Source organism: Poecilia reticulata, linkage group LG3 (genome assembly GCF_000633615.1).
Source record: "Poecilia reticulata strain Guanapo linkage group LG3, Guppy_female_1.0+MT, whole genome shotgun sequence".
NCBI classification, from domain to species: Eukaryota; Metazoa; Chordata; class Actinopteri; order Cyprinodontiformes; family Poeciliidae; genus Poecilia; species Poecilia reticulata.
The window spans coordinates 15,598,386-15,624,973 of NC_024333.1; the positions used below are offsets into that span (position 1 = coordinate 15,598,386).

Genomic DNA, 26,588 nt, shown 5'->3' on the forward strand with positions numbered 1-26,588 from the left:
AATACGTTCTCAGCCGGTCAGAGGCGTCTTCTTCAGAGTCAGCAGGTGCTGCGTGCATGATTGGCAGCTCTATAGGGAAGCTGTCACCTGGCTGCTCTCCTTCCACTCATCTTCACAAACATCTTTGAGTCTATCGATCGATCTCATTTTTTTTTTTTTTACTCTCCTTTTGTGCTCCACTCTAGAGTCTGTCCACTGACCACAGCTTAAAATCAGTCGATTAGAAATGGGGAAAGCTTTCGTTATGTGGTTGGCAACAGCAGAAGCGACCGGAGGGAAAGCAAAAAAATTAAAGAGATGCTTTAAGCTTGGCTTTAGCTGGAGCCGGTAGAAAGTTTTGTGTTTCAGTGATAAATTAAGATGACTGTTTGAGGAAGGGAGCAAGGAAGAAGTTGAGCTTTGGGGGCTGACTATTAGCCAGGCCTTATCTGAGGTCTCATTTAATTAACTAAGAGAGACTCAAGCTCAAGGGCAGAAATGTTAACAAGAGGGTTAATCTTTGTCACTTTACCTCAGTTTCACTCTCCTAATTGCTTATTGCAACAGAACCTATTAATCTGAGCCATCTGGATCCTGTAAGAGCTAGAATTAGAATATATTTAGGTTTATCTACCCGACTAATGTTATGTGCATGCTGAATGTTGATGCGGAGGTTCATATTTTAGGGACGTCTGTGTTTTGAAAAGTGTAAAATATCACTAGTTTTCAAGGTTCACTCTTTGCAAAAAGACAGAAGTCTGTGCCTAGATCTGGCAATATGACTGAAGTCGATGACAGAAATTATTGATTATTTTTTTGTTTGAAATGTCTAAAATACTGGCAAACTAGCTACGTGACCTTACCTCTTTTTTGTCCACAATTTCCTCTTGAGCTCTTGGACTCATTTTCTCATTTCGCTCTCCCCTTTTCCTTGCCGTCATTCTTCCCAAAGATGTCATATTTCACCTTGAGTCTCACTGTGTCCTCTAATGTGGGGATTTATTCACCCCTCCCAGTGGGGATTTATTCAACATCCAGCACCCCCCACCAACATCACCGGCAGCATTGTTCACACCAACTCTCCCTATAACTTTTACTGCAAAGATGTCAACACATGGTGATCCGTGTTTTATTAAAACCACTCGCAGGTAAATTTAGTTAATCGTCACCCCACGTCAGCCTCTGAACTTCAGGGATTATTGTTGCGACTTTGGCTGAACCTTCATTCTCTCCTGTTTTTAATCTCCTCTCCTCACAGTTATTCATCAGGTCTCAAGCGAAGAGACTGAAAAGTGTCTTGATTAAAAAAAGAAAGTTTACAGATTTGTCATTTGTCTCCGGCAACACAACAGTCTCCTTCTTTCCCCTTCTCCCAACTGAGATCGGGTTTGTGTGATTAAGTCCAGAGTCCCTGCATGCAAACTACAGTTAAATAGTTTCCTTGATGAACATGCAGATCTGAGACGCGCATCAATCCTCAAGTTAAGTCTGTTATCTGGTGCTGGGAAGGCAACCCTGGCAATGGGTATAATCAGAAACATTAACATAAAGCAATTCGAGCTCCTTTAATTTCATTATATTAAACAAATTAGATCACTCATCCGAGTGCAAAGTGCCTTCTTGTATGATATTAATTACTAAAAAAGGAGCTGTGACAAAAGTTAAGGATGATGAATAATGTCAGTGCTGAGATTTCACTGCCTGTTATTTATCCTCATTAACTTCTCCATCTCGGCATCAGGCTTTAATGTGGAACATTAATATTCATATATGCAAAGTGTTTATGATCTGAGAAGAGGCATGGCTCACATTTAGACCTCTAACATCTTTGCTCAGATAAGTGCGCTGTTCCCAAATCGACAGAGAGGGCTCAGCTTTTGCTTTCTCACTTATATCTCTAGACGCTGCAGGACTAAGACTCAACTTGTCTGTCCGTGCAAAAAGATGCTTTATTTTCTCTTGCAGGTCACAAGCTTGCAGCTAATACTGTTGTAATCTTGTGTTGATGCTTTAATGCCATGCATTTAAAGCATCAACACACAGTACATCAAATTAGCTACTGTGTACTATATTGCATCTTTAGGAGAGATTACAGCCTGAATAGTTACATAAATGTGATTTTTTATTTTTTTTTGGATTTCTGTCTTTTATAACTTTGCATTACTATCCAAAAGAGATGCTCCACATTGTCATATGTGATTAGAATTTTAATACGAGTTGGACTAAAGCTCTAACAGACTAAATCTAGAAAAAGTGAAGAACATAAAACCTTGATGTGTTTCAATAATTTATCTGTTTAGTCTTTTAAATCTGTTTTCAGTGAGAAATGAGATTGAATGTGACCATCAACATGTTTTAATCCCGTCACACAAACAATGTGGTAGATAAATAGAGGCTGCACGCAGAACAGTCTGACTAACAAATACTTGTTTCTGTGTGTTTATTAAAAAATAAAAATAAAAAAAGCTGATCCGAAGCTCTTCGGTGGCAAGTGTTTTGTGAATTTTTAGTTGCGTCTGTCCTGTGCGGACACCTGCAGCAGCATAACGCCAGCAGGCTGAAATGTTTTTGTTGTGTTGGCCTTTGTCAGATGTCACCCTCTGCCCTTTACTTCCAGACTCTTTTTGACAAAGAAACTCAAGTTGTCTAGGCTGTTTCTTTGTTTGTGTGTCATTTTAAATGAGTTGGGTGTAAGCATCCACAAAATGCCATTTCCCAGTTCAGATGGTTTTTATAAAAAAAATAAATAAATAAAAAAAGTTGTTTGCAAAGGTTTGAAGGTATCAATTTTTTCCGTTTGAGTCTCTTGTTAAATCTTTGTTTTCATTTTTAGAGGCAACAAAAACTGCAAACCCGGTGTGGAGCCCCATCTTTTCTTTCCTGGCAGCTACAACTGTTGTGATTAGCGGTGTAATTATACACATATTCATACCAAAAACATCTCTGGGTACATGTGTATACCATGTCAGCATGTGCATCCAACAAATACAGCGTTGTTTTAAATCTGAACAAATGCAGAATGTTTATTGGTGGAAATAAATGTGTAATGCAATGTTTTGCAGTGCGTCTTTAAAAAGGTCTTAACATAGCAAAGAGGATTCCCTGCAATTGTTAAACTTTACTATTTAGAAACATTGAGTTTGACTGAACCAAATATTGAAGCCTGCAGACATATTTTTCAACAGGTAAAGATGTAAATACAGTTGCTCCTGACGCGTTGACCTGAATTATTCAACAGAAACATCAAGCTGAATGTAAACATCACAGGTACTGCAGAAAAATCAGCTTGAGTCAAAATTCAGCTGACTGCAGCACTCAAAGAGTCCTAAAGGCTGCACAGCACACGAGGTTCAACAACATACTGTTAGAGACGAGTCTCTCCGAATGGTAGGGAATACCCAGTTGCATTTTCATGGTGCATTCAAGTACATCTCGTGCACTGGATTGTTTAATTGCTAAAAAGAAAACTCCACATGATTTATTTTTTACTGTTTATGTTCAGAGAAGATTTTAAATGTCAACACACAGATAACCTGTAAGTTGTAAATCACACTAACCACACTTCTTGTGGCTTTTGTGATTTTGTAAAAAAAAAAAAATTAAAAAAAGAATATAGAAGTTAAGTTCCCCTGAAGTTTTATTTTTCAAAATTTTTCAGTGGAAGATTTTTGACGACTGGAATAAAAGATTAGGTTGTTTTTTTTAACACTTTTTACACATCTTTACCAGGCTGCCAATTAACATGGAGGGGCTGTTAAAATAACTAAAATTAGTTTTCATTGGAAAATGAAAGAGTTACATTTCATGAATGTAATTAATGTAATATACCAAACATGTTATATTAAAACATCAATGTTGTAAAATTGTGAGAAAGAAATCTGTAAATTAAATAAATCGCAAGATATAATCAGACAAAAGCTGTTTTCAATCAATATTAAATCACAGAAAGATTGGCACCAAAACAACAACAAAAAGTGTTCAGACTTACAAATTCTGAAGACAGATTTAATTTTAATTTTAGTTTTTTTTACTGCAATATGATGTTTTTAAATTTAAGAAATTTTCTTCACAGCTCTCTAATAATACTCTGTCCTTGGAAAAACAAATCAAATTTCTCATACTTTATACTAACTTTTATTCTGTCTTTTTTTTGTTTGGATTATTTTTCAAGAATGTCAGGCGCGCACTCAATTTAGATTTTTCATAAAGTTCAACAGTATGAAGGTCACTTGTTTTTGTTAAAAACTCCCCAGCTGTTAATAGAGCCTTTTTTCCCTTTTAGAAATGTGAGTTACTCTTTTCTTGCAATAAACAAAAATTATGACTTGAAGTAATTCGACAGCAGATTTGTTGCCGTTTTGGTCAAACCCAAACTGAAGAAGTGTTTCACGGAGGCGGCTGAATTTCTCTGCTCTCTGAAAGACGTCACAAAGTGTTTTTCCGTGCCCTCCGTCCTCAGTTAAATTCTTGATCTGTTTTTATTTCTTTATTTTCTCCACACTACGCGCCTTCGCTTTCTTTAATGCCTCAGAATGAGATGAAAGCCCAGTGCAATTAGGCTTCTTATCGTTTTAATTAAGAAAGCCATTCGGCCATATCTGCCTCAGACGCCATAACACATAATGGCAGACTCTCTGATGCCTGAAGTGGTGATTGTGTGCGTGTGTGTGTGTGAGTACGTCACATGTGTGCGTGTGCATGTGTGTGTGTACGTCCCAGTAACACAGTTCCCAAAAATCTCTTTCCCGTTCTTCTTTTTCTCTTTTATCAGTCTGCGTTCTCCAATCGCTTTTCCCACTTGTATGTTTCTCCAAACATCTTTTGCTCCTTCCCTCCACTCAAAGAGACAAGGTCAAAGAGTCTTGTATTAGTACTTCAAACTCATTGCAGTTCTGTTGTGTTCATGTCTTTCGCTCACCCATTTTGTCCAGGATTACTTCAAAAATGCCTTTTCTTTCCTTTAAACCCAACGTATGTATATCTTTTTTATTCATGTTTTCTCTTTTACACAAACGGCTTATCATTGTACATATGTGCTGATCATTTTCCTAGATCTGTTTGCATAAAATGAGAGCTACATCAGCTCAGCACAATGAATCAAATGATTCTCGTGCTTTTCTTTTTTCTTTTACCCCTCATCCAAAGGAAGGGAGCGACTGTAACTACCCTGATTGTGGCGTTAACACCCAGCCGGCTCCTCCCTTCTTCTCCCATCCTCCCTCTCTTTCCCCAGCCTATCGGTGCGAGGCAGTGGTCTGTGAAGAAATTCCCAATATCTAAATTTACACACTGTATCAATCTTGTTTAATAGACTGGAAAGCTTATAGCCGCCGTGGCAAGCCGGCAGAGAGGGCAGTGGTGATAAATTGTCGGTGTGCTAGCGACAGCCGCCTGTGATGTATAATGAAATATTTATGATTTATCCCAGCTAATAAACTGAAATGAAGTGCATGATGTATGGGAACAGATGGGCCCTGTATTGATGCTGAGGTGGAGCAGCGAGAGGGGCGGGGAGGGAAAGAGGAGATAGGAAGACAGAGGTGTGAGAGACGTTTGAGATGTAGAAAGGTAAAAATGAAGGGTAAGAATGAGACTAAAAGAAGGAAATAAATGTCTGCGCGTGAGAGAGAGGGAGGGTCAGACGCCGGAGCGTGAGAAACTGAAAACACGCTGCTTTATACAGCAAGACGGATAGAGAGATGTAAACTAAATACTAATAGGATAAACCTGCATTGACACCAAACAGAGTGTGCAGATAAAACGCTGTATTATTCCTACATGCTTCATTCCCTTATTGGCTCAATATGTCAGTGTTAGGCTGCCAAGAACTGGTATACTCCATTGAAGAAAAAAAACAAAAATACCTTGATTCCTATCGAGGCTAGGAAAAACAACAAAAAAAATGGTATCGTATGGTAAGTTGATTATAGAAGAAATAGGTTGCTTTCATATTTCAAAGGTATTAAAGCCTTTCAAAAAGCACAGCTATAGAAAGAAAATTACCATATCACATCTTGTTTGCTTCTAATGAAAATTAAGATGTTAATCTAGAGATCATTCTGCTCTGAGGCTTTTTATGAAATTCATAGCAAAAACAAAAGAAACATCAAGCACATCCTTATCTGGCTTATTACATCGCTATAAGAAGTAATTAGACTTTCTGTAAGATTGCTTCCCCACAATTTGATCCTGAAAACTACTTTAGAATGCAAGGCAAGTAATTCTGGAGGAACAAAAGCTATTTTGGGTTGTGTTCACGGATCCATCCATCTTAATATCTTCTTATCGGAGACATTGAGGTGACTGTTCAGAAGGAAAACCAGGACAGCAGCAACACATTTCAGCCTTTTTAAAGGGACCTCAAGTTGTATAAAATGTGTGTATGTTGTAGTTCTAGTGAGTTCCAGGTGTTTCCAGGAGTATCCTCCGAAGTCTGGCAAACTTTCAAAAGCCTTTCCTTTCCTTGTCTAAAGCACATTCTCTGGTTTTCCTCGATGTGAGGAAGCTTTGGCTCCACACTGAGCTCCCTCTGAATGAGGAAGATGTTTATTATCTAAGCAAAGCCGTGAAACTCCAGAAGGAAATCTTTTTGCACTTGTTCGTTTGTCCATGATCCATAACTCTTGGCCATAGTTCATGAACTTTGATTGACCAATAAATTCAGATCACAACAGACCAAACTGGTTTTCTTCCAATCACCTCTCAACAAGACATTTGAACTCCTCCATTTCAGACAAAGTTTCCATAAATCAGATTTTTTTTTTTTTTGGTCAGGGTATAAAACAAGTTTATTTTTAACAGACCACAAACCACACCTATGCATTTTATCAATCGACAAACCTAGCCCAGTATCCTTGAGCTCAAGTAAATCTCTGTGTTTTGGGAGCAATAAAATAAAATACATCAGCTATCGGTGTAAACGAAAGCAAAAGTTTGTTCAAATGAGTATATATATGTCACCTAAAAATCTAAATTTTAGTCCGTGGCAGCAAGTATTGCATCTAAGCAGAACTTTCCGATTGCGATATTGCACGCTTTGATGTTGCCATGACGATGCATTGTTCAGCTTTAGACATGGGTTTAGGCTTAGCAGAAGGAAACCGTGTTTGGACTTGGACTCCTTTGTTCTCCGCCCAGCGTTCAGCTGCAGCGTCACCGGGCGGACTCCTCAGACCGGTTCTTAACTCCGACACTCTGCTTATCTCCACTGCCGTGTCTCGATCACATCCATCCTCCTGGTACCAGCTGTCCTGAAAGTAGCACCTGTAATAACCTAAAAGGACATCTTCCCATTCCATCTTTTTTTTTTTCATCACCACCTCTGTCCATTTTTCTCTCCTTTTCTCACTCTCCACTCATCCATACTGACCCACTTCCTCCTCTCGTTTTCCCCAGACCCAGCTGCGTCCCTTATCCCCACATACTTTACTCTGCTACACCTGGCCCCCAGACACCTATGTGTGTGTGCATCTGGAGGATGTCTGGAGGATCTTAAACACTCATCCATTCGCTGCACTCTGACTTTCTCTGCCTCACACACACATAATCACACACATCCTTACCCAAAGATACAAATCTCTGGCTTTCTTATATTTGTGTTATTCACATGTGCTGCTCCGTTTTTTGTTTATTTAGTATATTTTTACTGAGACTTCTCCCTGAGTCAAATAATTCCTTGTGTTTAATGAAGCCAGAAGCTGCTAAAAGTGTAAACACTGTTGACCTGTTTTAAGCACAACCAGTATATAAGTGTTACTGTGCCATGGAAATCTATTTTTGAGCAAAAAGATTTAATTTTGAACTTGAATCTTTTCCCTGTGCCAAAAATATATACAGCAAAATGACATCTCTTTAAATCGATCTTCCCGTCTTTCTACGCTAATCTTTCTCTGAGCAAATAATTGGCTGCAATCGTTTTCGTTACTTTCATTGTGCCACGCCGTGTCTTTTTGCATTTTTGTTTCAGGAGACACGACAGTCTACAAAGATGGCGTCTACTGGATCTTGGGTCGCAGCAGCGTCGACATCATCAAGAGCGGTGGCTATAAGATCAGCGCCCTCGAAGTGGAGCGACACCTACTGGCTCATCCAGACATCGTTGGTAAGTACAGTACTGTGCAAACTTCCGTTGAAAGCAATTGTTTTGTTGTTTTTATTCATTCTAAATTACTCAATGCACACTGTTGGTCAGCTGGCTGAAAGGTTGCCCTACTATCTACCTCTTTATTAAAGTAACTCTGTTTAAAAGTGACAGTTTACACTTTGTAAGCATCTTTTGCACGTTACCTGAGCAGACAGCTTCGCTAATCACCTGGTTAATATCAGCTGGGTACCTGATTTTACTCATTTCCTAAAAGTTATATTGACGACACTTATGAAAGTAAGTGATAAAGTAAGGAGGGGAGGAACAAATACCGATTATCGAGCAAAATATTTTTTGATTATTAATTATTAAGATCTCCATTTTTTTTTCTCTTAGAAAATGTAATTTCATAAACTTAGATGGCCAGTGCAGTTTATATTTGATTTGTCAAACTTCTTATTTTTAGATTTTGTAAACAAATGAATTAATTCAGCAATTACTTCATTAACATATTTCTGTTTGTTTTTGTGACTTAGATGTGGCTGTGATTGGCGCTAAAGATGCTACGTGGGGTCAAAAGGTCACGGCCGTGGTGCAGCTGCAGAAAGGCCGGAGTTTAACTCTACCAGAATTAAAGACGTGGGCAAGGTAATGTCTTCAGTCTGAGCTCCATATCATTTATTACTCAGCTTTTCAGATTTTTTTTCATCTATGCAGACTTTCAGAGTCACAAATATACGATTCATTTAGATGATGACCTTTACAGCCAAAGGGGTTATTTACTCTTTTTTTGTCAAATGAAAAAAAAAGAATATATTTTTGGCACAGGAAATGAAACAAGCTTTCATGCACAAACATCAGAAGATCTTTTTCAATCTGAGTAATACCGATTAAGCACAAAAATTATCAATGAGGTGAAAACATAACCCTGCTTAAAATAATGTCAATATACAAATCTTCACAAATTCAATTTAATAAAATGATTTAGAGAGGTTTGGCCATAGTCACATTGTTGTAGCTCTACCAACTACGACAGTATTGTAGTCAGTAACAGCTACAATAGAGTTGTATTTGAAAAATTGAGATTTTTTTGTGCTAGACCAGTGTTTCTCAACCTTTTTTGGCCCAGCGCCCCCCTGGCCTTTATCCAGGTCCCTCACCGTCCCCCACCAAAGAATTTGTAGGCTACTTTGCACTGACCATTATTTTATCATTAATATAACTATCACTATTGTAGATGTTTTGATTTTTATGCTTGTTTCTGTATTTATCATCAAAAATAATACATATAATAATATAAAAATAATACAGGCATCTACAAAAAATGCCTGTAAAATTGGTAGGCCTAAGAGCAGCCAATCAGAGTGGAAACAATATTCTTATTTTGTGCCATTTTCTCGTTGTTAAATCTTCCACAAAATGACCAGATAAAAGATGTACAACATGCCAGTTTAAACTTTGAACTATTTGCAAAATGACTGAGCTCTGCAACATTAAAACATGGATAGAACTGTAACTACATTAATCATAACTCTTCTTCTCTTCAGTGTTTGTCAGTTTCTGGTGGTGCAGCTCTGTGTTGCCTTCAGGAGAATGGGACATCAGAGTATCATCCATAAAACTTCACCCACATGACATTTATTGTGCAAACCAGAGTTCCAGGTCCTTTTAATGCCATACAAATATGAGACAGAAACATGGATTATATCTTTATATAGACCTGTCTATTGATTTATAGATTAATAGTTTTACTGGACAGAAATTACAAAAACAAATCTGGTTCTTAATCAAATCCTAATGAGTCAAATTGAAAGTGTCATGGAATCATCAGCCTCATGACATTAAAACTGACATGAAAAATAATATTGAAGAAACATATCAAATCTAATTAAAAACATAAATAAGTGATCAGTTCTTTAGTGTTATGGTCTGTAAGATATATTTATTCTCAGTATTAGATGTGGTCTCAACAAACCCATGGCACTTCAACAATATTATTTTACCTTTTATCTGGAAATAGTGCCATACAGTCCTCTGTTTTAATTATTGCTCAAAAGGTCTTGCCATACCAGTTTATTCCTCTGTATTTACTTCAGTTTCTTGGTTTATTCTGGCATTTTGTTCTTCATTCATTTCTATTTAGTTTCATTCGATTAGTATTATCCTCTCTTGGTTTATTGCTATGTCCACTTTAGTTTCTTTCCTGTTGCTAGATTTATTTTATTGTTTATTGACGCTCACCATCAGTAATTTTTACTCATCACCTGCTGCGCCGCCTAATCAACACATGATGTGCTTCACATCATGTGTTAATTTTTTCACTGTTTAGCGTCGGATTCTCTGTTTTTATGCCACAATTCACATCTAGTTCGTCTCTCCATTTTATGTCCCGCTTCTCCTGTTTCAGAGAATGTGCGCATTGTTTGTTTTTCTTAAGTCCCTAAGGTGCATTGAGGTCGGGAAGAGTATCAATGGGGAAAAGGCAGATAGACATAAACCTTTTAAAACAACGGAAACAATTTCTGCATTCTGATTATTAAAATTTAAAAGTGCTGTGTTCTATCACCCCGTTTCATACCGGACCACTGACAGCACCGGTGTTTGTTAACGCTATAAAATGAACGCTCTCTATCGTGGTATCACCCATGGAGGGATTTCTTGATTTCTTTATTTAAATGGGTTCATTTTTCAGAGGGATACACAGTGGTGAGGGTATCGTGATTTTAGCTACCAGTAGCAGGAGAACGGAGCTGCACCAAGAAGCTAACAGAAGCTAACAAACACTGAATAGAAGAAGAGCTGCCATCAATACAGTTGCTGCCAAGCATGATTTAATGTTACACAATACAGTTTTACCAAGTTGCTCAAAGTCTAAACTGGCATTGTTGTGCATTTAAGGTGTAAAGTTTACCTTCGACTAAACGCCCCCCAAAGGCATCCCAGCGCCCCCCTTTTGTAAAGCTGTCCGCCAGCGCCCCCTGACGTCCTCTGAACGCCCCCTGGGGGGCGGTACCGCCCACGTTGAGAACCGCTATGCTAGACTGAGAAACAACATGTGTGGCTTGTTTTATCAAAAACTGGTTAAACAAATAAAATAAAGAAACAAAGAAATGTAAGGGGCTTTTTTTACATGTAAATGGTGAGCTATGTTTAAAAAAAACTGAGTAAAAAAGTCAAATTTACAAATTTATGTCTGGTTATTAAGCTCCAAGGCTCAAACCTGGATTAAACAATTGTGACAGTACATTTTACATTAGCATATTTGTTTTATTATCAATAGTATATTTTAATATATGGCAAGCAAAAAAAAAAATGCTCCAGCCATGATTCACATTTTCATGCTCCGTATTCCAATATTTACTAATTATAGGTTAATATATCCGGAGGGGAGGAACAAAATAAGTTAAGTGGAAATTGTTTTTGCACTCAAAGTCTAGAAAGTTTACCACCTGCTCTCTTTCAAACTGTGGCCACAGTTTGACTCAGACTCGCACCACCAGAGGAGCCTGTGACCTAAATAACTTTTGACCAATCCATCATCCTAAGAATGCAACAGCAACAGACCACCACATCCCGCTACCACAGAGGTGTGTTTTTATTTGATACTGCGCTGTTATTCATGGAAGCCAAACAGAAGCCGCTAATGCAGAGAAGTCCAGCTCTCGGATTCCCTCCCACTGACCTCGAAGTTCTCTCGTTAATTGAAAAATATGTGCAAGAATAAGAAGCTGCAGTTGGATTAATAAGGAGAAAGAAGAGAAAAAAGATGAAGATAAGCAAACAGTGGATTGCTGTGGTTGTCAAACATTTCCTCTTCATTTTCTGAATGTCAGTGGAGTTTGTTTTGTCTGAAGCTGATTGTAGTTTCCACACAAACGCTGTGATTTTTTATCTTTTCTATCAATTTTATCATCTTCACTTCTGGATGATCAGATTATCGTTATGGTGAAAAGAAACGATAAGAATTATTCATTCTGGTATAATAAAGTTACATGTTTTTTGTTGATGATGTTTGCATATCATTGGGATTGTTCCTTTTAATGTTTGAACTGTTTTTCAGTTGTTGGCCCCAAGTGATCAACAATAATTGGTGTGTTACAGTTTAAAAAATGATGAAATGTTATTAGTGTGTACAGTTTAGTCTCACATGTGCACCAGCGGACCGCCAGCACTTTGAAGAAGTTGCATGTCCTGCCATGATTTTGAAGTAGGGGGTAAATTTGACATATGTGCCAAAATCTTTTGCAAATAAGAGTTAAAAAAAATAAATAAATAAAAATTGTTCTTCATTTGTAATAAACCTGTTTCGCCCTGATGCTACAAAATGAAATCTATGAAAACGGAAACTAAATAGGTGACTAAAAAGTCACCTCTTTAGTAGAGTCCATTTGTGCGTAATTATTATCTTAACAGATGTACAGCTGTTGTATGAAGGCCTCAGAGGTTAATTAGAGAACATAAGGGAGCAAAGCACACCAAGAAGACAGCAGACAGGAGGGGAGTAAAGTAGTGGAGACAGGTCACAGCAGGGTTAGGATTTATATACTAAATCCTAGACATACACCTGAGCTGTACAGCTCCTCCAAAGATCAGGTGGGCCTTTTGGTCTTTGCTCTGAAAAATGCTGTCCTTCCCTGCCTCGTCTGGTTTCCAGCTCTGTTACAGAGTATGTATCAAATTAATCTCTGTCCTTAAAATTATGCACACAAATGCACCAATATAATAATATTGGGGTTTTGTCTGTGATTTCTTTGTTTTCAAAATTGAAATCATTTTTATATTTGTAATTACAGCCAACAGTAAACGATTTAGTTACCCGATATTTTTGATAAAGACAATTCTGGTTAGTGAGTGTATGCAGCAATAGACTTGTAGCAAAAAAAAAACAACATAAAAATAAATGTATTATTTTTCTAACCACTCATATTTTTGTTAAGAAAAATGCCATAAATTTCCTCTCCATACAGGAATCCCTGGTTTACATTCTGTAGGAGCTCAGGTTTGTCCAGGCTTGACGGCTCCATACGGAGTCACGATGTTAGATCCCGCTGCTCCAGTCTGGTAGATTAGCACCGCTGCCGGTGACCCAGGTTGACACGTTTGGGGCTGAACTGCAAACATACGCATGGCGCAGCGTTCACAGCCGGGGGGGTCCTGCCAGCGGAGCCGCAGTGCCAACACGTTGCCGAGTCGAGAGTGTGGAGGAAACGGAGGCAGATAAAATGAGACATAAACAAGGAGACGGATGCTCACTCTTCAGTGCCCTGGCTTCAGCTGTCACTCTGAATCTGAATCACACCCACTGTGCTCTGCGCTGCCGTGCACACACACACTCACGCACACATGCACGCACACACACGCAGGGTGCCCGGAAGAAATTGGTGACATGAGCAAGCCATGTTACGGAGACGTGTATGCATGCACATTTACCCAGACTCTCCTCCCTGAGTCAGACAGACGGAGACATCTGCTGAAAGGAGTGTTTGATGGAAGCCGTATGACTCATTATGTTCACTCGCACAACAGCAGCACACACAATAACACGCAAACAAACAAACTAGGTTAGAAGATAACAAAAACTGCTCCAGGCTTAAAGACTCGACGCAACAGCCAACCAGTGAAAACCGAAAAATAAAACACTTTTAATTATCGCAGCCTTCTGTTTTTCTCTTTATTATTTGCCGAGGTTTTTTTTTTTTTTTTTCATCTCATTTTGATTATGTTGCTTTGTATGAAGGGAATTGTCTGTGTCTGGAAGGGAATTGGGGATATTAAGGCAGAGTGCTGCAGAGCGCATGAAGGACGTTTCTTTCCTTATCTCAACTACTCTGCCATGGGGCAAGCCTTTGTTTAGGCAATTGTTTTTATTTTTGTGTTGTTGTTTTGATGTTGCATTAGTGTGCGCCCTCACCCATTCGCGTTGGTATATTTGTCAGCCTTGTGCTCCCTATGACTGTTTATTCTTTTTTTTTTTTGCATTTTTCCCCCCTAAACAGTCATCTGTGTGTAAAGCGTCTTGTTTATTGCAGGGAGCACATGGCGCCCTACATCATCCCGACAGGCCTGGTGTTGGTGGAGGAAATGCCGAGGAATCAGATGGGGAAAGTCAACAAGAAGGACCTCCTGCGACACTTCTTCCCGTGACTGGACAGCTTTGACGTCTGTGAAAGCGTGTGTGTTTCTTCAAGTGCGCATCTCTTCCAGGGTATTCCTTCCAGATCAGACAGACGTTTCACACTAATGTAGTGAGAGGAAACGGAACAATGGTTGATATTCGTTGGAAACCAATCACAGCTCCCAGAACTTGCCATGGAGATAAATCTGGTCTTGTTTCTCACAACTAGTACAGTTGCTTTGATGAAGCAGAATAAAGTCGTTCCATGATGAGGGTAGTGTGTTAAAAGTTGGTTTGCAATTTGGAAAGAAAGAAGAAGTGTTCAAATCTGTTTCCAAAAATGCGTGTTATGTGACAAAAGGTTTTACAAAATACTTTTTGAATCCTCTTCATTTGCTAGTTCTCTAAACTGGTTCTGAAAAGGATGTAAAATTGCAAAAAACCTAAGCAAACACTTTCATTCTTTGACGTTTTCACATTTTGTGAAACACCAACATATTTAATTGGAATATGGCGAGAGAGCACCCTTCTCCATTTGCTCTGACATTTTAGGTGAAGAGCCATGTCGATGTTCAAAGAACGGATCGAGCATTCATTACTCTGTGACATGTTTCAACCTCCAGATGTTTTCTAACCTAACTTTAAACTTCAGATTTCTCCCTCTGTGTTCCTTGGTCTTCATGATGATGGTTGTTCACTAATGTCAGGCCTAGATTTTCTCTCTCCACTTTACAATGATGGATCTCTGTCAATCTACGTTTAATGGGATCTAAATCCAAAAATGTTCTAGTTGTAATGTGCTAAAATGAGAAAAAGTTAATGAGATATGAAAACCTTTCTAAGCGGTTTAATTCAAGCAGAAGCTACAATGTTAACTTTTTACACACTACCTTTTCCATCATAGAGGTTTTGCTGCATTCAGTAACATAAACCCCTATAAATCTTTAGTATTTACACAGAACATTTTGCGTTGGATTCATAACACATGGCAGCGTGAAACGTTATAGGATGAACTTTTGGGATTGAAGTTTTATGAAGAAAAAAATATTTTTGCAATGGGCTTTACTTGCAATATCTCTTTAAAAAAATAATAAATTGAATGCAAAGGAAGAAAAGTTGAGAAGAAATGAAGGACGGCAGTCGGCACTGTTGTAGGATTCGCTGCTCCTGAAGCCATCATGATTTTATCAAGATGATACGGTGCTACACACAAATAAATTAACAACAGATAATCTTGTTATTGATTATAAAAAAATACTTTGCCTTTGTAAAAAGAAAAAAAGGATTGATTCACTTGAATATCTGTAAATAAAACAGATGTGGTAATTAAACATTTTTGGAAATGTATCTAAAGTTGCCAAATTTTTTTACGCGTTTGTCTCCTCTGCATGCTGTTACACTGGTTTCCTCAATGTGTGTGTGTGCCTACGTGCGTGCGTGCGTGTGTGTGTGTGTGTGTGTATATAAATTTGGCTACACAGGTGTGATGAGAGCTCGAAAACAGCTTCTGCAGCAAGGCAAAACACCACAGCTGGATGCCCCGCACTCCATCTGACTAACCCTCTCACCCCGCTCGCTCTCCTCGCCTCTCATCCTTTCTCTTCTCAATTTATCCAATACTTCGCCTCTTCTGTCTTCATCACAAGTCACAGCAGATTGTTGCGGCGCACGGCTCACCTCGGCTGCCAGACTCCCTCTGAATGAGCCATGGCACGCTGCCAGAGTAGACTTTGTGTGTGTGTGTGTGGGTGTGAGGAAATGACAGAAACTGGAGAGAGCGGAGAAAGAACTCTAAACCAGAATGAAGCGATAACGAGAGAAAGTTGGTAGGAGGGGAGGGACAGAAAGAAAAGACTCATGGAGTTTTCAGTAAGTGATGCAAAGTGAAGTTGGTGACGAAGTAGAACAGAAATCAGGCTGAGATAAACAGTCATGTCATGATGAATGGGCAGAGAGCTGAAGATGGAAAGATATAGAAGTGCAACCCCCAGCTGATGCGGCCTCCTGTCCGCACACACACACATCCACACACACATACACTCGTCTGCCCACAGCCACCAGAGACCTGATTAAGAGAGCAGTGCTATCGATCTGTGGGCTGGCAGGATAGGATGGATGAGCAGTCAGAGGACAGCTCCAATGCCCCTCAGGTTCCCCACCTAGCAAGACACTCAGGTCCTCGGCGGCCGGAGCCAGTGGAAGGAGGCCCGGGTATGCAGAAACATCTCGTGTGTGTTTGAAGGTTGTGCTGAGGAGGTTTTTCAAAATCAAGGAGGAGTGGAGCGGGGGCTTCAGACAGTTGACGGGTGCTGCTCTTGTACCCTTGAACTGCCTTCACCTCTCCTTTTTGTCTCCTCAACACACACATTCAACCACCTTCTGCCTTTGTTCGCTGGAGCGTAGTGAAAGAGGTTGTCTACAGATGGCTGCTTATTGGGCTCTGGGGTCCTGGAGGGTGGGGCCTGTAGGGATGCCGGCGAGGTTGTTTAGGACAGAGAGAGAGAGTGTCAATGGAGTGGCAAAGGTTTTTAAAAAATGTTTTGGTTTTACAAAGATTCGGGAAGAGAGTTTGAATCTTTGTGGTTGTGTTTTCACATCGAATGCAACCCTGCCTGCAAGGTCTGAACAGTGTTCGTGTCCCATCAAAGGCTGGAAACTGAGTGAGTTTTTCATTCACGCACTGTAAAAACACAAAATCTTCCCAACTATTTTTGGTCTAGTGCAAATATCTTAGAGCACTTGAAATAAGACAAAACTACCTCGTAGGAAACTTTTTTGCACAATATAGGAGCTTGTTTTAAGTAAATAAAAGCTTAAAAGTGCTAGTTCCACAGGCAGATTAATTCACTTATAATAAGAGGTTTTCTCATCGTATAAATGAAACACTAGTCATTTTTCATCCATACTAAGGAATGATTGACTTAAAACAAGTCCTTTTATCTTGATGAAAAGTTACTTGTATGTTAGTTTTTAGAAACTAGATAAAAAATGGGTAAGATTTTGTGCATTTTTTGTGTCTGGTTTTCCTCTGAGGAAGAAAAACTACAGAGATCCTTCAGAGATGTTATGAAGGATGAAGAGGGTCTGAGGGAGACGATCAGCTGTAGAAGATCTTGTAATCTTGTAAATATTTTCAATCCTGGCTCTAAGACCTTCTATTCAAGTTTACTGAGTATCGCAGTAAATGTTTCCCAAACAGATTTTCCATGTTGTGAAGTTAAAGTGGCTACCAAACTTTTGGCCTATAGTGTACACGTACAAAGTATTTTTAAAACGTGCTCAGATTGCCACTGTTTGTAGAGCCTGATTCACAATGCAGCGAGGTCAGCAGTGTAGCAGCGCGCTCTCTGAAGATTTGGACGTATATTTTATGTTATTTTGACACAGATCCTCTCTCTGTAACTCCGCAGACATCTCTCTGCCTGCCACTCTTCTCTGAACATGAAAGCCATCCATCACGAATGATTCTGGAGGAGAACAAAGCCCCTCCCTCTTCTCTGTAGACTGAATAATAAACAGGTCAGACTCAAGTAGCGAGGCAAACAAACACAGTAGCTTCTGGATTCGTGGCAAAGTGCTCATACGCCGCTGCGCTGTTTTACATTCCAGAAGCAAACAGAAAATGGGGGCTATAATTATACAGTCAAACATTTACATGCACACTTTTGACAGTCACAAAAGCCCCTGTGCCTGCGGCTAGTTGATCAACATGACAGGCTTTATGAATGTAAGTGGGCAGAGAGCCAGAGTGATGGGAGGATGACAGCGAAGGCTCATCAGCCCCAGGGACACCCAAGTTTACATACACACATGAGTGGATTCAGAGTGCCACTAGGCCTGTGTGGGTGCTTAACCGATGCTTGTACTGGCAGGTTGTTGTTTATATGGAGCTCATGTTTATTCTAAAGCTACTTACACCTCACTGGCTCAGCCTTGGGCTTCACTCCTGTGAAACTTCCTCTGAATCGCTCTCTGTTTTCATCCTGCCTTTTCTCCGTTGGCATTTTACTCTTTTTCTTATTCTACGACTGTTTTTCTTTTCTTCCCCGCCTCTTATTGCTATGTGTCATTGAGATGTTCCACGACGCGTTTTCAGCCTTACCAGCAGCATCGCTCGAGGCCTGAAAATGTCACTGTGATGGGCAAACCTTTCCCTGTAGCATTAGCAGAAATATCTTCATCAGCTCTTATGAACTGGCAGGAAAATTTTTGTTTGGACATCAAAGGATGAATGCTGGTGGATTTTTGATTTGTTTGCATTTTTTTTTTTGCTAGCGCTCAAAATCTTAAATAAAAAAAGAAAAAAAAAGAAACGCAAAATTATTCCTTTGACTATACCTTTAAGATCTTTATGAAGTTGAATGTTGTCCTCATCCAACTTGAAACCCAGCCAGAATATCAATTTGCACAAGCTTGTAGTGGAGAAACACCTTGCTAACGTTACACTTTTTTTTTGTTAACAAAACACAATGTTTTGCTAACAAAAAAGAATTGTGTTTTCTAATAGGCTTGTCGTTGAAAAGTTCAAATAAGCTGCTAAAAACTCCAAAATCAATGACAATTTTTGTCCAAGGTGAGCTTTTAAAAACTAGCTATATGTTGCATGCAGACTTTTACTCCAGCACTTTCTTGTTGAAATAAAGAGGCTAAAAACATTTTAAAGAAAATAAAAAACACAGATCAATACCAAATAATCAAGTTCTAGCACTCATAACTTGGCCCACTCAACAATGGAGAGAGACAAGGTCATGAGAGAATAAATAGCAGGCAGACTAGCTAATGATCTATCATTCTGGACAAGCGACTGCACCAGAGAGCGGGCTGGCTGACAAGATCATTAATAAAAGCTGCTGGGAGAGTGATCGATCGGCTTGATGGATGATCAGAGCCACAAATACTATAAAACACCTGGATGTCAAGCCCGGTCTCTTTGAAGGGAGGGGAGCCTTCGCCCTCCGACGGGAGTCGTCAGACGAGTTCAGACCCTGATGCTTGACTTATCTACTGTGCTGGAAAATGAATTCAGTTTTGCATCTCCCCGCGTTGGATTTAGTGCGTGCAGTAGCGCGGTGGAGTGTTGTGTTCTCCGCTCTCTGCAGTCGGTGTGTGTTGTAAGCTCGGAGAAGCTCAGTGTGAGAGCATCAGTGTAATTTCAGGTAGATCAGGGAGTCAGCAGGTGTTGTGCCACGCAGGCTGCAGCAGCAGTCTATCGTTCTGTAATGGGAGGTATTCATTATTGACGTGCTCCTTTCACGCCATTACTGAGCTCTGTGGTGGTAATCCGTGTCTCCTCTATGTATCTCCGCTCCCTCCCGGCCTCCGTTCTCTCTCTATCTACAGTATCTGCCAGCGTGCTACGGTGTCTCTTTTGTCATCAGCGCACACACACATATACACTCACACGCCTTACTCAGCAGCTCATCTTGATTCTTAATCTTTTCAGAGAGAAGGAGAATGAGTTCAGAAGGAGAGGAGTCTCCTTGCATGGCTGCTTGTATCAATATCTGTACATTGATCTGGCCTTGCCTCTCCTCCTCCATTCATCCAGATATAGATTGGTTTTCCCAGCAGGTATCTCTGCCTATAATCTGACAGATGGGTGGAGTGCATGAGGGAGGGTGTATTGAACCGGGGGGTGGGGGGGTCTCACATGCCACTAGAGTGTGTTAGACCGCTGAACAAAAAGAAACAGGGAGGGGACATTGGGTCCCGGTGATAGCAACACTTTTATTTGTTTGCAGACTGATACAGATATAAAGATAAAGAGTTCATGGCTCATTTTCATTATTAGACTAAACTATTTTGAATTAAATTTCTGATGCTGCATAACTTTGCTTGAAGTGAAACAATGATCAATAAATAACCATGTTTACCAAAAATCACCGCTCCATGGAGATGAATATTGACTTCTGGTAGAAAGAAACATCTGATCACATTTCTTTACTCTGTTCTAAATGCCCTGTGGGTGAAAACATACCGTCCCATCACAGACTGAGGGTTTCTTTTATAAGCTCTCTCTTTGCTGTCACGGCTTAATAATAACCATAATGGCTATTTTCCTAAAATGTGTAAATATTACTGCTGTGTCTTGTTTCAGTCTGACTCTAATAGTATAGACCTTTAGCTTTCTAAACTTTATTTTTGACTCACAAAATAACACAGACTCCGTAGACAGCCTATCATTGTTTTCATCTATCTCTAAATGCTCTATTGACCTCTTGTAACAATTATTCCCTTTTCTCCATTCCACTCCTAATTAGTTTTAGTTATTTTATATCAGACCTTTTTTTATATACATATTATACTCTTCTTGGGAAAACAGAGTGTCTTCAGTCAGCGGCTTCTTCTGACTGGCTGTAATACAGACGGCTACAACAGATCTTTCCTGCCAACAGCCATACCTACAATAACTCTTTGAAGGATCAGAATTAATATGAGCTACAATAACATTTAATTTCCCTTTGGGATCAGTAAAATATGTTTTAATTTGAATTTAAATTGAAATGTCTGTCATGAAACCAACAATCAGGCATCAGTTTGTATCAGACTGAGAAACTTTTTTAACCGCCTTGACAAACACATTTTTCTGTTTTTCTTTTATAGTTTACTCTAAAGAAATGTGATGCAGTTAAATGTATCTCAGCAGGATGTTGCTTAGTTCATTTTGATCAGACATCATGATCTGTCTCATTTAATAGTAATTAACTGGGCGATACCCAAATGGGTATCAAAATCATTGTACATGGAAACAGAGTGTAATACAAAGCCTTGATGAAACTGAATTAGATTAAAATATGTTTGAGATATGAGCATCTTCATGATTATTTCCATAATTCATAGAAACATTAAACTATCAAGAAAAATAAACATTAAGAATAAAATGGTTTGGATTTGACATATTAAATCCTGAATCACAATTCTCCAGTTTTAATTCTGTTTTTCTCTCAGAAAGTGATTTAATAATTTAAGTTCTCGAGCTGAAAGCTCTAGCTCACATTTTTCCACACTCTTAAGCAACTGTTAGCTTTTTGTTTATTTTGTGCTTACCAGGACGATTTCAGAGAAACTTACCTAATAATAAAACAAAACAAAAAAACTTTGATTTATTTTTTGTAGATTCACACTCTTAATTTTTGCTCGGCTGCAACACGCGAAACCAACTCTGCTGAGATAAGAAGGCCTTGTGTTAAATGAGTTGGGTTTGTTGTCTAGAAGTGGAGAGTGGAAAGGGTTCGGATTCATTTTGTCTGCATGTGTCTGTGCAGTGATGTGTGATCAGTGCCCGACCATAAATCAGAGGGCCTCAGGCCGCAGGGTTGCCCCGACTCGTGGCTCCTTGTGTAATTACAAAGCTGACATTTAAACAGCAGCAGCCATATTTCACCCTCAGCGCGCTGTGGACGCGGAGTGGTCTGCTGATGGAGTAAAAGTTTTCAACCGGAATAAATAAATAAATAAACAGACAGGAGGAGAAAAAAAAATCAATTAGAGATAGAATGCATTCTAATATGATGTTAATGGAGCCACATATTAATTATTCAGCAGAGGCCATTTTGCCTGCTTATTAAAGTAGCAGCTGAGAGGAGAAATGTGCAGCATTACTCTGCCCTGCTTTGCTCCGGCAGCATTATTACCACTTTGTCTTCTGCTGGCAACGCTGGAAACACATTACTTATCTGTTGTGTGTTTGTGCAGCATCTCCCCGTGTAATGCTGTATAAGTTTATTTTCCTATGAGTAATGCTTCAGTTTATCTGCTATGTTGGTTTTTTTTTTTATTTACCACTTATATACCGCTAACTATTTTTAAGATGTATCATGTGGCATCATCCCTGTAATCTCACTCATTGACTCCACACAGTGCGTTTTAACTCTTTTCTATAAGTTGTGTATATGTTGTTTTGCTTAATTGTTGTGATTTTGATAAAAAGCTTTATAACCACAAGTTGATGTATATTTGACTTTTACTCTTAATTCCTTAATTAATAAGGCAAAAACAATATAAAGTCAGCACCAAGCTTCACTGCTATTGATCTTGTTGTCCATTTATCCCTCCATTCATCTCACCATCTATCTGTTTGTCAATTTGACCACCTGCTTGTTGCTCATTTCCACAATTCTTTCTTCCTTCCTTACAGTTTATGCTTTTTTGCAAGTCGTGTATATATGGATTGACCAATCTAAATATATCTGAAGAAGAAATGTTCTATATGCACTCAAAAGCTAATTTTGAACTCTGCAAGCTATTGTCTGAAATTTTTTAAATATTTTTGACATGGCATTGTGTCCCAGAAGAACAGAGGAAAATATAAAGAAATTTAAACACGGCCTGCCAAAATGTGCCCATCTGTTGGAATGTTGTCTTACATTGACTTCCTCCAATAAAAAGAATAGTTAAGCTTATTTAAGGGAAAAGGCTACTGCTAATGTGGGCAGTGTACTGCTGATGTTTGTGCTAATGTTAATGCACTGCCTTCTGATATTTACTTTTGCAAAAGTAAAAATCAGATGTTTACTTTGTGGCACTTTGTTACCAGAAAAAGCGCTCATCTCTTAGCAACAGACTAACAACAAATATTATTGTTAAAAAAAACATAACATTTCTTCTGCTCTTTTGAAATACTACTTATTTTATACTGCAAAATTCATCAATGTTGCAGTTGATGAATTTTGCAGAAAACTGATTTTTTCTTTTTGTTTCTTTTTACTTTTGGGTACTTTTTTTTACACAAAAGTAAAAATCAGATTTAGACTTTATGGCAGTTGGTTACCACAAAAAAAACGCTCTTCTCTTAACAATAAATTAATAATTGTTTACAAAACATTAACTCTTTTCAAATAATGCTTATGTGCTTAGACACAAGAAATTTACAGTTGGTAAATTTTGCAAAAGTAAAAATCAGATATTTCCTTCGTGGCACTTGGTTACCAGAAAAAAATGCTCGTCTCTTAGCAACAGACTAAGAACAAATATTATTGTTCAATAAACACAAGATTTCTTCTGCTCTTTTGAAATACTACTTATTTTACACTATTTACTACCAAACAAGAATTGCGCAGTTGGTGAATTTTGCAAAAAAGTGAAAATGTTTTGGGGTTTTTTTGTCATTGGTGGTAGATATATTATAAAACAGACATTCGGCAAAAAGTAAAAATCTGTTTTATACTTCGTGGCAGTTCGTTACCAGAAAAAAAAAATGCTCATCTCTTAGCAACAGACTAACAACAAATATTATTGTTCGAAAAACATACGATTTCTCCTGTTCTTTTGAAGTACTACTTATCTTACACTACTTGCTACTTAACAAGAATTGTGCAGTTGGTGAATTTTGCAATATTTTGGGGGGATTTTGTCATTGGTGGTAAATATATTATAAAACAGACATTCAACACAAAAGTATAAATCTAATTTACACTTCGTGGCAGTTCGTTATGAGAAAAAAACACTTGCATCTATTAATAGCAAGTAATACTAGCAAATTTCTGAATAAATTTAAACGGGACCTGCTAAAGTGTCCCCCTCAGTTGGAAGCCAGCTAAAAATTATGCTAAAAATTATTATCGATGCTAAAGTAAGCTACAATGTACTCAATAGTTTGTGGAGAATTACAAGAATGTTCACTAACATGGACCTCTTCCGTTCAGTATGCTAAAATGTGTGTGTAATATAAAATAAGCCAAAATGCTCATGTTAGCTTAAAAGCTGTCAGTAGTATGTAGAGTATCAGTAGCATGTTATTTTACTTTGACTTGCTCCATTCAGTATGCTAAACATAGCTAATAAATAAAAAAATTGCTAAAATGCTTGTTTTAGGAAAAAAGCTAATGCAGAGAAGGCTAATATTGGAGATTATCCTTTCTTCATTTAGATTCTTAATGTATGAGGTTCAAGGCCCCAATGAAACACCAAATAGACTTTGAATGAAATTGCATAATGAAAATGTCAGAATGATAATGGAATGTGAAAAAGTGAATGAATTGGAAATTATTTTTAAAAAGACCTGAAATCACAAAATAAGACTTTTTAAGAAACTCATACTTGGTCACGGAAATTACTTTAGAAACAAAATCCAGAATACAGGAAGTAGTTTATCTGCTGATGGGACGTTTTTTTTCTTATCTCTGTGGGTGTTTTTGGTTCTTTGGTTCTTTTGTCCTCAAATAAAATGGGGGACATTTTATGTCACTGCCCAGGGGGCCTCTTATTTTATAATCCGTCGATGCATGAAATACATTACACTGCCTGTCAATGTTTGACAATCATTGATCCAGAAGCAGTGTGGGAGATATGTTAGGTTTGATTTTCGAGTAAAATATCAAAGAGGTTTAATGGAGGACAGGCTGCCGGTGGTGGATGAGTTTGAAGGCCACTATTGGCAGACGCCGGTTAGGAAACGAATGTGAGGTGGGAGCTGTGAGACAGGGAGTAAAAATTAAAATTCCTCTTTGGCCTCCTGTCAACCTGCGCCTGCTGACTGCTCAGAGGAGCTGCTGCGTGACGGGATTCCTAATGACACTGCAGCAGCCATTGCCACAAATTGCTTTGACTTGATTTATTTCTCCTTTTTACAGCCACCCCCCTGCACCCCCATCCGCCTCCACCACACTACCCCCCACCAACACCATCTTCACCACCCTGCCATCGTTATTCCTCCTTCACCTCCCCCCCACCACCCCTCCCAACATTGCCATTCAAGCATTCAGTTTCTCTCTCTGTTTTCCTCCCTCTGAATTTTCACTGCTGTCTCCTGCAGACTGAATACCATCTCCTCTTCAACACCATGCCAGTGGCAGGGAGCATCTGTCTTGAGGTCCCCCTGCCACACAGCGTTAGAGTCAGGCGGGGTCGCTCACTCCACTGCCCAGTCTGGAAACGGCCTTTGGGCAGAGCGGGTCGAGACTTTGCTGCGATGCGAGGGCGTCCAGCCGGAAACTTGTCCCCGGGTCTGTCCTGCCTTTTCTGCCTTTTGCCATTTGTATGTTTGCATGCAACATTTTGCAGGCGGAGGAGAGGGTTTTTGTAGGTCAAAGAGCACCAAGGCATCAGAAGCAAGCTATGTGTCCTCTGTCTTTCTTATGTTTTTTGACATAGTTTGTGCCATCCCTGTCTTTCCGTTTACTTTTTTAAAACATATTGCTTATTCTTGCGGTGGGGCATTACTAGCTAGGAGCCATCCCTGTGCTCAGCCACTGTTTGACCAGTTTTAATCCCCTTACATTTAGGCTGTTTAAATTGTTTCAGTTCAGTTAAGTTTCTATTTACCTAACCAAAGTGGAGCACTATCAGAGGCAGCAGGCTGCCGTCTGCCACTCACACAGCAGATAGCTCCTTCATGCAGCGACAGCTCAGATAAGGGAAGGGTGGAGGGGGGGATGCAGTTTAATCAAACAGTGAAGGGAATGGGGAATGTGCACAGGGAGCCTGGAATAACTTGAATCAGTTCTTTATGAATCTGTCACTGCATTTGTTCTTATAGAGGCCTTCTTAATTTGTCTTTGGCTAGCTACAAGCTGGTGATTTGCTTGACTGGCGTCCACCTTCAGGACTTTTTCCACAGTTTTTAATTGTGTCTACAGACAATGAGTTTATATATAAACTCATAAACAATAGTCAACATCAACACAAAACCACTGCTACGTTGTAATGTAAATAACCATTTTGCATGGACATGCACCATCAAGTGGTCTTCTGTAATTGTAAATTGTTTCGGTCATATATGCTTTTGTGTCTACAGTGCAATCAAGAAGCAAAAGCACCCGTTCCCCTAGCTATTTATTTTTAATCATGAAAAATGAGAAAATCAAAAAGTACAGCTTTCAAATTATGTCATGTATTAATAAAAAAGCTTTCCAAACCGACCTGACCGTACATAAAGTAGAAATTCTTGTCTGAAGCATTTGGCTGCAACAACTGCCATAAACTTTTTGTGATACCTGACAGTGGTTCTCTTACATCTCTCTTACATCATCATTTTCTGCCGACTCTTTGCAGAATTATTTTAATTCATCAGCATTAGAGAGTTGTCTTGCCTCAGCTGCCTTTTTAGTGTCATGTCACAAGGTCTCATTCAGATTTAAGACCATACTTGAACTAGGCCTTCAATTCACCACTGTTCCACATTTTCTCCATCTACGAATAAAAGCTTTCGTTACGGTTCACTAAATCCCTAGAAATGACTTGGTAATGACTTTCTGAACTGACAGATCGCCGTTTCTCATCTGTTCTTATGTTTTTGCATACTTCATGATGCCTGACACATTTTCTTTTAGTAATTTCTTCAGTACTATAAGATGGTGAAACTGAACCCAAAAACATAGTTAATCATAGTTAAAATAAAAAAATGAACAAAAAAAATAAAAAATGTATTTGTAATCAGCTTATGAAAGGGAATTGTTCTGCATTAACTACCTT

At 38.9% G+C, this 26,588-nt stretch overlaps 1 protein-coding gene across 3 annotated transcripts in view; it reads left to right on the forward strand.

The window, feature by feature from the left end:
• The window catches only part of acsf3 (acyl-CoA synthetase family member 3), a 33,264-nt gene extending 18,815 nt beyond the window's left edge, over positions 1-14,449 (forward strand). For all 3 annotated transcript variants that reach the window (XM_008405121.1, XM_008405120.1, XM_008405122.1), the window contains 3 exons: positions 7,946-8,080; positions 8,599-8,710; positions 14,092-14,449. In XM_008405121.1, the coding sequence (XP_008403343.1) occupies positions 7,946-8,080; positions 8,599-8,710; positions 14,092-14,206 (362 nt within the window). In that variant the 3' untranslated portion in view covers positions 14,207-14,449. The remainder of the gene's footprint in view (positions 1-7,945; positions 8,081-8,598; positions 8,711-14,091) is intronic.
• The last annotated feature ends 12,139 nt before the right edge of the window (positions 14,450-26,588 follow it).